This window comes from Eubalaena glacialis, chromosome 5, assembly GCF_028564815.1.
Source record: "Eubalaena glacialis isolate mEubGla1 chromosome 5, mEubGla1.1.hap2.+ XY, whole genome shotgun sequence".
NCBI lineage: Eukaryota > Metazoa > Chordata > Mammalia > Artiodactyla > Balaenidae > Eubalaena > Eubalaena glacialis.
Window position 1 is genome coordinate 27,575,610 of NC_083720.1, and position 13,870 is coordinate 27,589,479.

General features: G+C 36.8%; 1 protein-coding gene across 2 annotated transcripts in view; it reads right to left on the bottom strand.

Moving 5' to 3' along the window:
- The window catches only part of ANK2 (ankyrin 2), a 248,589-nt gene that overhangs the window by 158,062 nt on the left and 76,657 nt on the right, over positions 1-13,870 (bottom strand). For both annotated transcript variants that reach the window (XM_061192043.1, XM_061192042.1), the window contains exon 5: positions 1,101-1,199. In XM_061192043.1, coding sequence (XP_061048026.1) covers positions 1,101-1,199 — 99 coding nt within the window. The remainder of the gene's footprint in view (positions 1-1,100; positions 1,200-13,870) is intronic.

Here is a 13,870-nt window from a genome sequence, read left to right on the forward strand (position 1 = left end):
CCATAAAAAGTTTTCTCTCAAAGGTCCTGGACATGAATTTAATAGATTATAAATGACCTCTCCCCACAGTGCAGGGTAGAAGGGATTTCATGTTTATTTCACCTAAAGACTTAATTGTCCAGAAAGGAGGCCATATTAGACATTAAAAGTTATCAAGATAGTTTCTGGGTGACAGCCATCTATCTACCAGTCATCTTTCACTCCAGGGCAGGAGTTTTAAAATTTTGTCAGTGGAGCCACAGAACATGAAATAGGAAAACTAAAGCCTGGTTGCTTTTGGGTGAGGAGAGGCATGTCCCAGTGGAGCTCTCTTCCCCTCCTCTCCTGTGTCAACTACTCCCAACCTTCTAGTGGCCCCTGAGGCATTTTCTCCAAGCTCAAAAGCATCCTGAGCATCACTTAAAAATCACTGTTCCAAACAATCACTGAACTCCCTCCTTAATCTGTTTAGGCAAAAATGAGAAGGAAAATACAAAGCAGGTTCGGATTATTGGAGAACACACACAGGAAAAGGAAAGTGATGTTGTAAGTTGGCCCATTCCAACCCCTTTTTATGTCTAGATGGCCTGAACGTTTTGAGACTGGATTGATTTTGAGCATTCTATTCAGTTGTTGCCATAATCACAGTCACACAACCACATGTCATAATTTGTACTTCATAAAGTATGAACAGCTTTCTGACGACATATTCCTCATGAAGTTGTGTGAACATAAATAACTCTGAATTACTGCTAATCATTAAAAAACTTTCCTTTAAGGAATTGTATTAGATCCTAACAAAGATAAAACACTGATGAAAAGAGATGGATAAAATTTACTATAAATTGATTTTAGAATAGTACAAAGCTCCCAAAAGCTAGAGAATGGCAAATTGATGGAAGCATGATTTCATGTAAGAATAAATTGACATGAATCCCAAATCAAGGCATAAACTCATTGAACTGTGTGCACTGGGTCATTCGTTCATGGCCACTGTTGTAGATTACAATAGTAACATGAACACTCGTAGGATAAAGGTAATGGAGACCCTTTGCATCTGGATACAAAGAACATGGACATTAAGATCAAAGAATTCAAGTCTTTAGAGTTGACAGTCTTACCTCAGTAGCAGTGCTCTGATTAGCTCCATTTTCCAGCAAATATTTTACAACATCAATGTGGTTCTCTTGGGCAGCCATGTATAAAGGAGTGAAGCCATTCTGAGGACAAACAGTGAAAAAGGTATCTTCAATCATTTGTAAAGTTTAAACCAGGGAAGAATACAAGACAAAGAAAGAGAGAATACTGTGAAGCAAAACTTTGAAATGGTGAAACATATAGCATACCTTCACACTGAAGAAGTCATACATGCATTTACCATCAGAAAACTAGACAAATCAAAGTTAACCAATTCCCACCCACAATTTTTGAAAGAATGAGGAGAAAGGGAAGAAATATCCCCCTCATTTCCTGCCTTCATTTCAGCACCAGAGATTCACATTTCTTATCACCCAACACTGTGTTAAAACTAAAGATATTTAGTAGCTTAATATCTATATAATTCTATAATATATATCATTCATTATATATAATATCTATATAAAGTAGTATTTATGTAGTATCACCTATATTTATCAATTCATAAACTATTTAAACAGATGACGATTATCTTGAATATATACATTTCAACACCCTTAAAAGTATAAATTATTACTCATATCAGAATAAGCTGAGAGATTGCAAAGCTGATGGAAAATTTTAAAAATCTGTATTTCAGTGTTCTGCTTGAGGTAGCATGATTTATACCGAACATCTTTACATTACTTTTTAAAAGCCATTCTGAATTTCTATCATTTGTTAATTCTCATATGCATTTATTCAATTATTTACTAAAAATCCAAGCACTGGTAGCTGGGCCATCACTGGGAAACAATGATAAACAAGACAGACATCTGCCCTCATGGAGTACATACTACGGTAATATGATAACATTATGTAGTCATATTTTTTTTTTTTAAAGCAGTGAAATTTTGTAACATGAGTTTGAAACTAAGTATAAACTGGCTAATTTTCTTTTCATTAGATCCTTTGCAATATATAATACTTCATTAAGGTACAAACCCACAAAACTTTATTTAAAAAAGAAAACTTGTGAAATAATTCAACTCTCAAAACACAGCATTCTCTTAAAATTATGTCAGAGTCTTAAAGACAGTTGATTACTTTAAAAATTCCACACATTAATGAGAATGAGTAAAAACATAGATGAAACTTCAGGTATTTCCAAAAATTTACAAGGAGAGAAAATTTTTTTTCTTTTTTGAAAAATTCTTTTCTTTTTTGAAAAATTCTTCTGTATACCTTGTATAAGTGTGGAAACATTATTCAAAATGGTCAAGATAGAGCGAAATACAGAGTATACAAGTAGAACAAGAAAAGTAATTTTAAATTTGATTACAAAAGAAAATCTGTAGGTTTCAAATGATGGTGGAAAATTTAAAACTAAGAAACATTACAAACGGAATGAACTGACAATTTTGTAGGATTCAGGAATAACTTGCTAGCTGGAGAGCATATTTTTTAAAACACAGAAAATAGGTGAAATCTTGTGTATTTTAAGAACTGAAGAGGTGGCGGAAGGATGGAATTAGAGATTCAAAGGAAGGGAAAGCCAGTGAGGATGATTAAAAACAATGAGTGGGTGTGGAATGGGGCTCTTTCACGACAAGTAAAAGGCAGGGATGCAAAAAGAACTTTGAACAGAATAAAACAATTTGCTTACATGTTTCCCTCTGACAGAATCTTGTGTGTAGATCAGAAGAAAGGGAAATAGACTGTGGTTACCAGATGAATAGGGGAAAGGAGAGATGTGCCATCCTTAGGCTCTTGTGCTGGGTCCTGAACTTTAGAGATACCTCTTCTAGCTGAGCAGGGCAAGGGATCCAGAGGGCCAAGGGGGTATGCCCATCCTGATCCTGCAGCTCCCCTGCTTCCAGATCACACACCAGACATGAAACCACCCAGAGTTCCTGCCCACACAGCCCCAAGTGTGGTTCCAGTGCTGGCTCAGATTTTTTCCTTGGGTTCATCGTCCCAAGGGTCCACGGGTAGGCATACCCTAGAGTAGGCTGAATAACGCCCCCAAATATGCCCACATCCTAATTGCCAGAACCTGTAAATGTTAACTTAATGGTAAAAGGAACTTTGTAGATGTGATTAAGTTAAAGATCTTGAGATGGGGAGATTATCCTGAATTATCCAGGTAGCCTTGATATAATCACAAAAGGTTTTTATAAGAGGGAGGCAGGAGGTCAGAGAGAAGATATCACACTGCTTCTCACTTAGAGCCTCAAGTAGAAACCAGAAGTGCCAACACCTTGGTTTTAGCCCTGTAGGACTGCTTGTAGACTTCAGACTTCTAAAATTATACAAGAATAAACTTGTGTTATCTTAAGCCACTGAATTTGTGCTAATTTGTTACAGCAGCAACAGGAGTCTAATACACACTCTTAGAGTTGTTTGTGAGGGAGGGTGGAAGTTAGGAGATGAACAGAGCTTGAATGTGCAGGCTGAGGTGTGTACACCTTTACACATGATGCTCTTGTGGTGTGGATGGAGTAGGGGATGAGGAGAGGAGAGGGGTCAGAGTGCAAAATCAGCCCCAATCCTGCATGGAACGAACTCCAAGGTTTCTAAGAAGTCTAAATTTAGACCTATCATATTGCTAGAAAGATATATTTATCAAGGTAGGAGGACAGGAGAAACTTATTTGATAGTTTATTAGCTTGATATATAGCTTTTAGTTTTAAAAATATATTGTAAGTGGACCTCTTTTGCAGTCTTGTCCTGGGCCCTGCAAGCGTTAATGGTGGGCTAGAGTAATAGAGAAAGAAAAGGGAAAATATAAAAAATAGAGAAATATCAAGGCTGACAACATATAGTATCTGGTGGGGAAAGGGCAGTGACAGACAAATGATCAGGCTCTCGGTTAGAGGGCATCATGAATACCATTTGCTCCTTGTGCCACAACCTCAGCATGCAAGGCCTTCCAGCAGAGTGGGAGGCACGTATAAAGAACGATAAAAATAAAAATGATTTCTTGAACTTCTGCTCTATGCCATTCACTGTGGGAAATGCTTTGACTCTACTGCTTCAAATTACCATGACCACATGCTCCGGTTTCCCCAGGATGGTCTAAGTTTATGCATAGTTATCTTGGAGTAATTATTAATAGTATCTCAGTTTGGATGATAAATTAAATGGCCCAACATCATCTCTAATCCTTAGAATAGTGCTGTAACATTGGTGTTATTATCCCCATTTGAAATAAGGCAGCTGAGGCTCAAACACTTAGGTAACTTGGCCAAAGTCTCCCAGCTAATAAGTGAACTGGAAGTGACAGACAGGAGCCAGTACGTAGACAGCCTTCTTCCCCATAAAGGAGTTGGGATTTGATCACGTGGATGTGTGGTTCGCAGCCTGGCTGTGTTATAGAATCTCCTGTGGAAACTTGTAAGAATGTCTAGGGACCACCTTGCCTCTCCTGAATTGTATTCTCCATATATGAAGCCAAAGTACATGCATTTTTTTAAAAAGCTCAATTTAAAAAACTGCCCCAAGGACATTGTTTTAGGTGATGCAGAACAACTGAATGGTTTTGGGCAGGGATCACACATGCATTTTGGAAAGTTCACTCTGGTGACCACAGATGCCTTGGTTTGGGATGGCAGGATTCAAGAACGGAAGTAAGGGATTAATCAGCTTTTGCAAAATTTGCGATAGTGTATTTAAATGATGAAGGTAACATGAGCTAAGACAACACCTTGGCTAGAAGGAGGGGGAGCTATTTACTGTTACTAAACGTATGAAGTAAGAAGGCAGTAAAGATTTACTACAGGTCCTAAAGATGTGGGAAATTATCCTTCCTTAACTTACTGATGCTATTTAACAAGAACTAGTCCACCAGAGAATGTGAAGCACACCTCTGGGTAATTGGGAAAGGGCATGGCAGCACTTTAACACCATTGTAAATTTTATAGGAAAGCTTTTATCTTCCCACATAAATAGGTCAACCACACAGGATTATTGGCTCCTGTGTCCATGTACCCAAGTGCTTTCCAATATATTATGTCTCCACGTTTTTCTAAAATAGTCTGGCTGCAGGTAGGTATGAAAGTATATGCATTTTCTCCTTTTTGGTATAAAAAAGTCAAAGAGATCTGGAGCCCAGGTTGATACTTGAAGGATGCGTACAAGTACAGCATTATTTGTTGTTAGGGTAATTCCAGGGTGACCAATAGGTGCCTCTACCAACTGGTTATTAAATATTTTGAACATTATCCCTCTCCATGGCAAATTATTAATTATTTGCCATTCATTTATATTTATTCACTAAAACTGTGTTTGGTGACTCTTCACTGCTAGGCATTGTGCTCAGCTTTGGTGATTCAGAGATGAAAGCTCCCTGTTTATTAGGAGCTCACTGCCCAGGGGCTGAGATGGGCAAGTAACCAAACTACTGTATTACAGTTCAGTGAACACATATATAGTTAGTTTCTTTAAAAAAAAAAATTATGTGTTGGGTATAAGGAGAACATAAAAGGACACAGAACTCAACTGGATAAAAAATTACATTTGAAGGAAACACAGGGAGTGATACTTGGAAGACCCTGGGAGTGATTCAGTTTGAGCTAAGATATGAAGACACTGAATTTAGGCACAGAGGCAGGAAAGGTATTTCAGATAGAGGAAACCCCCTGAGAAGAGAAAACCCTGACCATATAGGGATCTTCGGAAAATTCACTGTGACTAGTGGGGTGAGGAGGCTGAGACAGGCAGGGATCAGCCCCCATCCGTCACGCTGAGGCACCTGAATTTTATTCTGAACCCTCCGGAGTCACTGAAGGGTTTTAAGCAGGGGTTTGACATGGTCACATTTGCATTTTAAAGAGATAAATTTGCCAGAGAGGGGAAGATGAATTAGAAAATGGCCAGAGAATAGTGTGGAGGAGTAGAAAGAACATTTTTGTAATAATTCAGATGAGAAGTGAGGATTAGAAACATTAAAATGGTTTTGAGATTTTGAAATGTCATTTAGTATTCATGTATTTATATTCCACTTAAAGATTAGAAGTGGTTTCAGTCTGCATGAGTTATTAGTTATTGATAACATTTCTCAGATTTATTAAAAAGTTAAAATACTTTTCTTCGAATCCAGAAATTGTATCATATTTTAGAGAATTCAAACACTTATAATATTACCAAAAATGTTGTTCCCATTTTCATTAGTGATATATGAACCAGTAATCAGGTTTTAGCCACTGGAGAAAAAAAATTTTTTTTTTTGATAATTGGATTATCTGGGAAAATTGAATGAACATGAGCTGATAATCTTCCTATCAAATGTTAGATTTATTGCAGTTTGGGGGAACACTTTAATGCAATAAACCTATTGATATCTGTACGTCATTTCAAATAAATTTATATAAGAGACAAATAATGTCAGTATGAAAAGTAATAAATGGTTTAGAATCAATGTTTTGGATAAGGATCAAAACTCTAAGAAGTATCAATATACCTATTTTTACAAAATCTTAACTTTTCAGACATAATTTTGCCAGAACATATAACCTTATTCTTCTATTACACAAATTAAGATTCATCAGTTGGATGACTTGAAATGATCATACAAAATCACTTTTATCTTAACATAAAGGTCAATGTTCAAACGTATGGACACCAAGGGGGGAAAGTGGCGGGGGGTGGTGTGGGATGAACTGGGAGATTGGGATTGACATGTATACACTAATATGCATAAAATAGATAACTAATAAGAACGTGCTGTATAAAAAAATAAATTAAATAAAATTCAAAAATTCGAAAAAAAAGTCAGTGTTACTATTCAATTCAAAAGGTCTCTTTTTAAAAAATGAGATACAATTAACATGTTATATTAGTTTCAGGTGTATAACATAATGATTTATTGTTTGTACATATTGAGAAGTGATCTCCACAGTAAGTCTAGCTATCATCTATCACCATAAATATTTTTTCTTGTAATGGGGACTTCAAAAAAAGGTCTTTTTTTTATAGCACCAAATTTGTTCTAAAGTTTTTCACCTTGACACCGGACTAGGTGCCAAGTAACAAATATGGACATAATACTGTTCCTGCCCTCAAGAGCAGAAAATATAACAGATTCACCGACTACACGTATATGGAACCATAGCACAAGACATACTATAATTGCCAAAAGAGAAGCATGAATAAAATGCTGTCAGAGCACTAAAGAGTTAGCAATTGATACTATGAAGAAAGGCATCTCAGGCCCAAGCACACAGACCTGAGAGGAAATTAGGAGGCCTTAATGAAATCAAGACGGTAGATCTAAAGAAAAGAAAATGTTCTTTGCCGTGTTTTTCTATTCTTCTTTCATTCTCCCTCTCACGAAATGTGGTGTATGTGTGAAAAGTCAGCGTGTATTTGCTGCAGGCATATATTTCACTTGGGGAATTCTGTTCTCTAAGCACAATACTGAGTCTAATGAATTAAAAAAGGAAGTAAATTTACCAAACATGAGTAAAATCTAATGCAAGAATGCATCTTGAAAGGAATTCTTACAGGTCTAAAAATTTTTTTTAAATTTCAAAGATCTCTAATTCATGCCTAACATATTACCACCCAGCTAAAGATATACTTTAGGTAATTTCATAGATCGAGCGTAAGCTTAAAGAGTAGAAACTGATTATAGAAACTTCAAATGGTATATAAATTAATTTCTCTGTAACTGCTCACTGTTATTTTACTTGTTCTTACTTTCAGTTCTATGCTGCTAAAATTATTAAGTATATTTCAATGATTAAAAGAAATTGCCCTATTTTTCTAGATGAAAATGTTATAGCGAAAAGGAGCCTCATCCTTTTACAGTTGAGGAAATTTTAACCCAGAGATTGAGTGAACTTCCAAGTGCACTGGGCAGTAACAGAGGTTAAGGAGGGAACAGGAGGTTAGCAGGAAGTAAATGGACACAGCAGAGGCAAAGATGCTTGGAAACTTTTGCCCTTTTCTTTTCATCTTTCAGGCATTGACACAAGTGTCACCCTCTCTGGGAGGCCTTATTCAGTGCCCATAACAATCTTAGCACATAGTAGGTGTTCAATAAATATTCGTTAAATGGATGAATAAATAAAGTGAAATAGGATCCAAGTTTCTTTCTATATCTGTGGTGGTTTTAAAATATGTCTACAGATTCTTTTCCCATAAAGGTTATTATAGAATACTGAGTAGAGTTCCCTGTGCTATAAAGTAGGTCCTTGTTGGTTATCTATTTTATATATAGTAGTGTGTATATGTTAATCCCAAAAAAGAATAGACACATGTATATGTACATGTATAACTGAGTCATTTTGCTGTACACCTGACACTAACACAACATTGTAAATCAACTATACTCCAATATAAAATGAAAATTAAAAAAAGAGTAATGCATATGTCTAAAAGCTCAAAACCTAAGTATAACTTATGAAGAGGATTCTGGAAAAGAATTGTGTTGTTGGCAAAATGCATCTTAAAAAATCAAAAAATAAATAAAAATTAAAAATTCACACACAAAAATATATGGCTGCGAATTCTTTGACACTCCTCCCTTCAAAAGTGGAACCTAACTCCATTTCCCCCGAGTGTGGACCAACTTAGTAATTCACTTCTAATGCATTGATTATGGTGGAATCGATGATGTGTGACTCCCGAGGCTAGGGTTCAAAGTCACTGTCCTATTACCAGGTTTCTCTTGGGTGACCTGCTCTGGAGGAAATGAGCTGCCATGCCATATTAACATTCAAGCAGCCTGTGGAGAGACTCACATGAGAAGGAACTGAGACTTCCCACCAACAGCTAGTAACGACTTGCCAACTATGTGAAAAAAACTACCTTGAGAGTGAATTCTCCAGCCCCAGGAAAGCCTTCAGATGGTTTTAGCTCTGGTCAACATCTTCACTAAAGACTCATAAGAGACTCTGAGCCATAATTTCACAGCTAAGCTACTACTGAATTCCTGATCCACAGAAGCTATGATGATAATATATGTTATTGCTGTTTTAAGCCACTAAGTTTGGGATAATTTGTTATGCAGCAATAACTAACACAATGTCTAACAAGGTCATACATGATCTGGCCACAGCCTACCTTGCCAACCACATCTCTTACCACTCTTACTCTATTCTACTTCCTTTCTGTTTATGAAAGACATTCAGATCCTAGACAGTTTTTTTTTTTTCAAATTTTCTAGTCATATAACTCTCTTCAAATGCTATCTAACCTAAAAACTCTGAAAATAAAATATTAAACACTGCTGCTCTGTTTGATGTTGAATGAGTTATAACTTTCAGCAATGTCTTCCTTATTCCCAAACTACCAGGACAATCGTTTGTAAACTGTGCTGTGTTCCAAGGAGGTATATCAGGGATCCTTCTAGTAGAATGGTGAGTTTTAGGAGCTATCACTGTTTGAAAACACAAAGACAGAGTAGCCTAACATGGTAGTCATGTGTTACCTTTCTTTTAGTTTTTTGCAATTAAAAATGATATAGCCTTTCCATTAATAAGAAGGAATGAGTAAAGTAGGTAGCTTGTGTATATTTGCTTAGATGGAGCAATCTATATCTAAGAGAGTCTGAAAACTGCAGCTTTAAATATTTATAATACCCTTAATTCCCTGTGCTATTCGCCAGTTAATAAGAACATTACATATACTCTCCATATCTACTGGAAAACTCATCAGCAGATTACACAATCAATCCCAACAGTAGAAAATGGGAATGGCTATAGATAGCTCTGGGTTTAAACTTAGCAAAAGTAGAATTCCCCTTTTGATGAAACCTTCTTGTCTTTTGCAGAAAGGTCACTGTTAAGATTTAGATTTTTTCACAAAGCAGAATTCTTCAGCAGCCTTAGCTATGAAATGGTAGGAGGCTTTTTGTCACACACTGGTTAGCACTGGTTGGGAATTATTACTCTAGTTTCTATTCCAAATACTATGTATCATCTTCTTCTTTTGAATTAGCATTATGAGAGAGAAGTTTGGGAAGCATCCCAAAGTTATCACACAGCTTTAAGGTCAGGATAATTCAAATTATTTCCCTAAATATACCGTAAATGCACAGCTGCAAAGGATGTAAAAAAACCAAAGGGTACTAATTGTAGTCACAAAAATAAAGACTACTTTGTGTACTTTGCAGGTGTGCTCAGGGCAAAAGAACAAAAGATACGATTATACGCTTGCTTGGTAGTTAAGAAGGCATTTTATTAATTAAAATGTCATACAAATTTTCTCAGATAATCAGAACATGACAATTCTTTACCAGGGTTAGGATATTATAAGTTATTTTAACCATCTTCTCTCCAAAGGTCCTCTTTAAAGGATTATAGCTAAACTATTAGATGACATTAAAATGATTAATGTACTAAATCTTTCTAGGAAGGTTAAACTTCATGGAGTGTTTACTATGTCATCGTGTTTCATCCCCACCGCTATGCTATTAGGGCCATTTAAGACTACAGCTCATAGTCATTCATCCAAGGGCACACCCACAAGGGGTGTGATCAGGGTCTCAACACTGAAGGACTCCAAACACAGTGCTCCTTCCACTCCCCTCAGCTGTCCCCTTCAACCGGGATCAGATTACCTCAGAGAACAAACACACTTTTCTCCAGTAATTGGACAATTAGCCTTTTCTTAAGCTCTTCACTAGAAATGACAGTATTGGAAATGCCATGACTTGCTTAATGAAGAATGTCCAAGTGCCCTCTTAGGTATAAGAATTCTTCCAGTCTTTATTTCCAGTGATTAAGAAATTTGGGGTGGTGGTAGTGAGGAGAGAAAGCTACACACTTTATATTTGTTATTTAATCCTAACAGCCCAGTGAAATAAGTAATATATCTCTATATGACTTAAGGAAATTAACACTCACAGGGATTAGGAAGCATTCCTAAAGTTTCACACCACTTACAATGCGGAGGTGGGATTTGAATCCACGTATAACTAATTCTAGAGCTCATGTTCTTTCTACTACACTATCCTGTCATGTGTTTTAGCAGCAAATTTGCCAGACAGTATTTTGTCGTGTCTGGGTATTGCCAGCAATCAGAAACACCACTGAAAATACTGTATTCCCATAATCACCGCTCTCACCTCCTCATGGATAAATTACCAAGAAAACGTGTGAACTATTTTACATATTTCAAGTCACTCACTCCAGTGTACCCTATACATCAACCTGAACTAATCTTCCTAAAACTTATTTTCAACACTTTCCTGAACTGATTGTCATCTTACTGACCATAATTAAATATCAGTTTTTCACAAACCATGGCTAAAGATGAAGACCTTTTATACCTTAGCTCCATTGTCATATTAAGAACAAACCTCCAATGGACATTCTGATGTTGTTCCAGACCAGCCTGTCTCACCAATATTTCTACACTCACCAAGCTCAATTGTACCTCCCACCACTGTTGTAACTAATCTTCCCATGTGGAAAGTCTTCTGTTTCAATTTCCCCTCTGCAGACCTTTCAGTGATGGGCTCAGGTCCTCTGAGAATTTTTCATTAATAGAATTTGGCCAATTTCAACCTTCCTCTCTAGAATATAGTCTAGAGAGGAAGGCTGAAATCATCTACCATCTTCTGTTGTTTGCCTTTGTTTCTGGTGTACTTGTCCTGACTTTGCAGGTAGCCTATGTACTTTTAAAAGCAGCTTCCTGCCTGACACTTGTTTAGAACCCACCACAGCAATGAGAACTCTGCTGAGTACACAGTAAGCACCCAATAAACAGCTTCTGACCAACAGTTTACCCTCAATTCCTGACAATGGTGAATAACTTAGATTTATGCTTCTCTCCTTTATTTGTTTAAAATTTAAATTTAACAGGTGACTTCCCACCAGTTCATTCTACGAAGGACATGAGGTGGCTGGTGATGTTCTCTTCATTCTCACATAAACTCCAAAATGCTGAAAACATTTATCTCCCTGTTTTACTTTACAAAAATGAATAAATACCTCATTACATTGTTAAGCTATTATTGAATAACTATACAGTTAATCTCCTTGGATTTGTAAACAAAAAATGAGAGGCAAATGAATTTTTAAATAAACATAGAGAAAGCAAATGAATTTTAAAAGAAAGTAAATGAAATTTTAAAACTGAAGAAAGCAAATGAATTTTTTTTTATTCAGAGTCCAAAAAAAAAAAAAACAACCAAATAAACAGATGTAGTATACAACTAATATAATCTATAATGAATTTTTTAAATGGAGTGCCCAAGATATAGTAATAGGTAGTGGTTGATGCCTACCCAGGATCCCTCCTCTTTTTTTGAAAGCATGCTGGTTTTTCCTTAGAGTATCTGTCTTTCCTCACATAGTTTATGTAATTCCAGCAAAGCTGAACTTCTCATCTTCCAGCTCCAGGAAGAGCATCCGATGACTTAAGCCAATCAACACATTCAATTCTCTTAGATACAATGAGTGGTTCAAGTTTGGGCAAGAGATTTAAGATGGTCTAATCAGTCAAACTCAGGATTCTCTTGTCGAAAGCTGGGACAAAGTTCCCTTATTTTAACAACAAGAAAATGTCTGGCTCTCATCTTAGGTCCACAAAAAGAATAAAAATGACAACAGCATCTAACATAGAGCGCTTGCCATGTGTCATGGTTTGTGCTGTATACTTCGATCCTCACAACAGCCCTACATTTTATGTACTATAATTACTCCTGTTTTACAGATGAGTAAATCCAGACACAGATATGATAAGTAACTTGCCCCAAATCACAAGGGTAGGAGGTGGGTGATGGGGGCAGGATTCGGGATTCCAGATTGTCTGACCCCAGAGATGTTGCTCTTAACCACTGCTAAACTGAAGCCTGTCTAAGTTTAAATCAACTGCTTATTACACTGGTCTTGATTGGTTCTCATTCTAGTTCTTCCAAACCTGCTATTTTTCACTCACTGTACATTAAGAATCCACAGTCCTCTGGACAATTACTATAAATTTTTCAAATTTTTGGCCATATATCCCAAATTTTCTTTATCACCTCACTTTCTCCAATCTGAAAAATTTCCTTAAAACCTAGACCCTCTTCCACTTCTCCCTGGCTTCACTACTTTGGCAGTCTCATTCAAGTCCATTGCTTTGATAACCACTTCTGTCAGATGACCCATAAATGTCTTCATTTCATTCCAGAATTCTCCTCTGAGCTCTAGACTTGCAGCTCAGACTTACCATTAAAACCTCCTCTTGGATGTCTAACAAGCACTTAAAATACAACTCATGCTCTCTACCCTCCTTCCCACCCCAAACAAAAACAAAACCTTGTCCTTATCCCGTGTTCTCTATATCAATGGACTGCATCACCATCCATACTGACAGAGGAGAAATCCAAAAGTCATCCTTGTACCATCCTCTTCCTCACCTCCCTTCTGCCATCATCACCAAGTGCTCTGAAAGAGGTCCTAATCTCTCTCAAAGCGGTTCCCTTCCTCCATCACCCAAACCAGCAGCAAGCACTCCACCCTAACTAATATCACAGACTGTCTAGAGTCAACCTCTGTAGCAGTCTCCAAATACTTTGCTTTGCATCTGTCCTGGCCTCCCTCCAAGCTGTTCTCCGAACTGCAGCAGGTGAGCTTTTCAAAATCCAAATCTTGTCTTGCTCTACTCCCACCTCAACCTCATACTGGGCTTAGGATAAACATCTTAAAACGAAATCCTTAATATGGCTCACAAGGTCCCATAGGATCTGACTTTCTCTCTCAGCCCTCATATATACCACATTTCCCACTAATGTTTCAACTTCCAGATTTCTTTTAAGCTCTTGCATGTACTATATCATTTT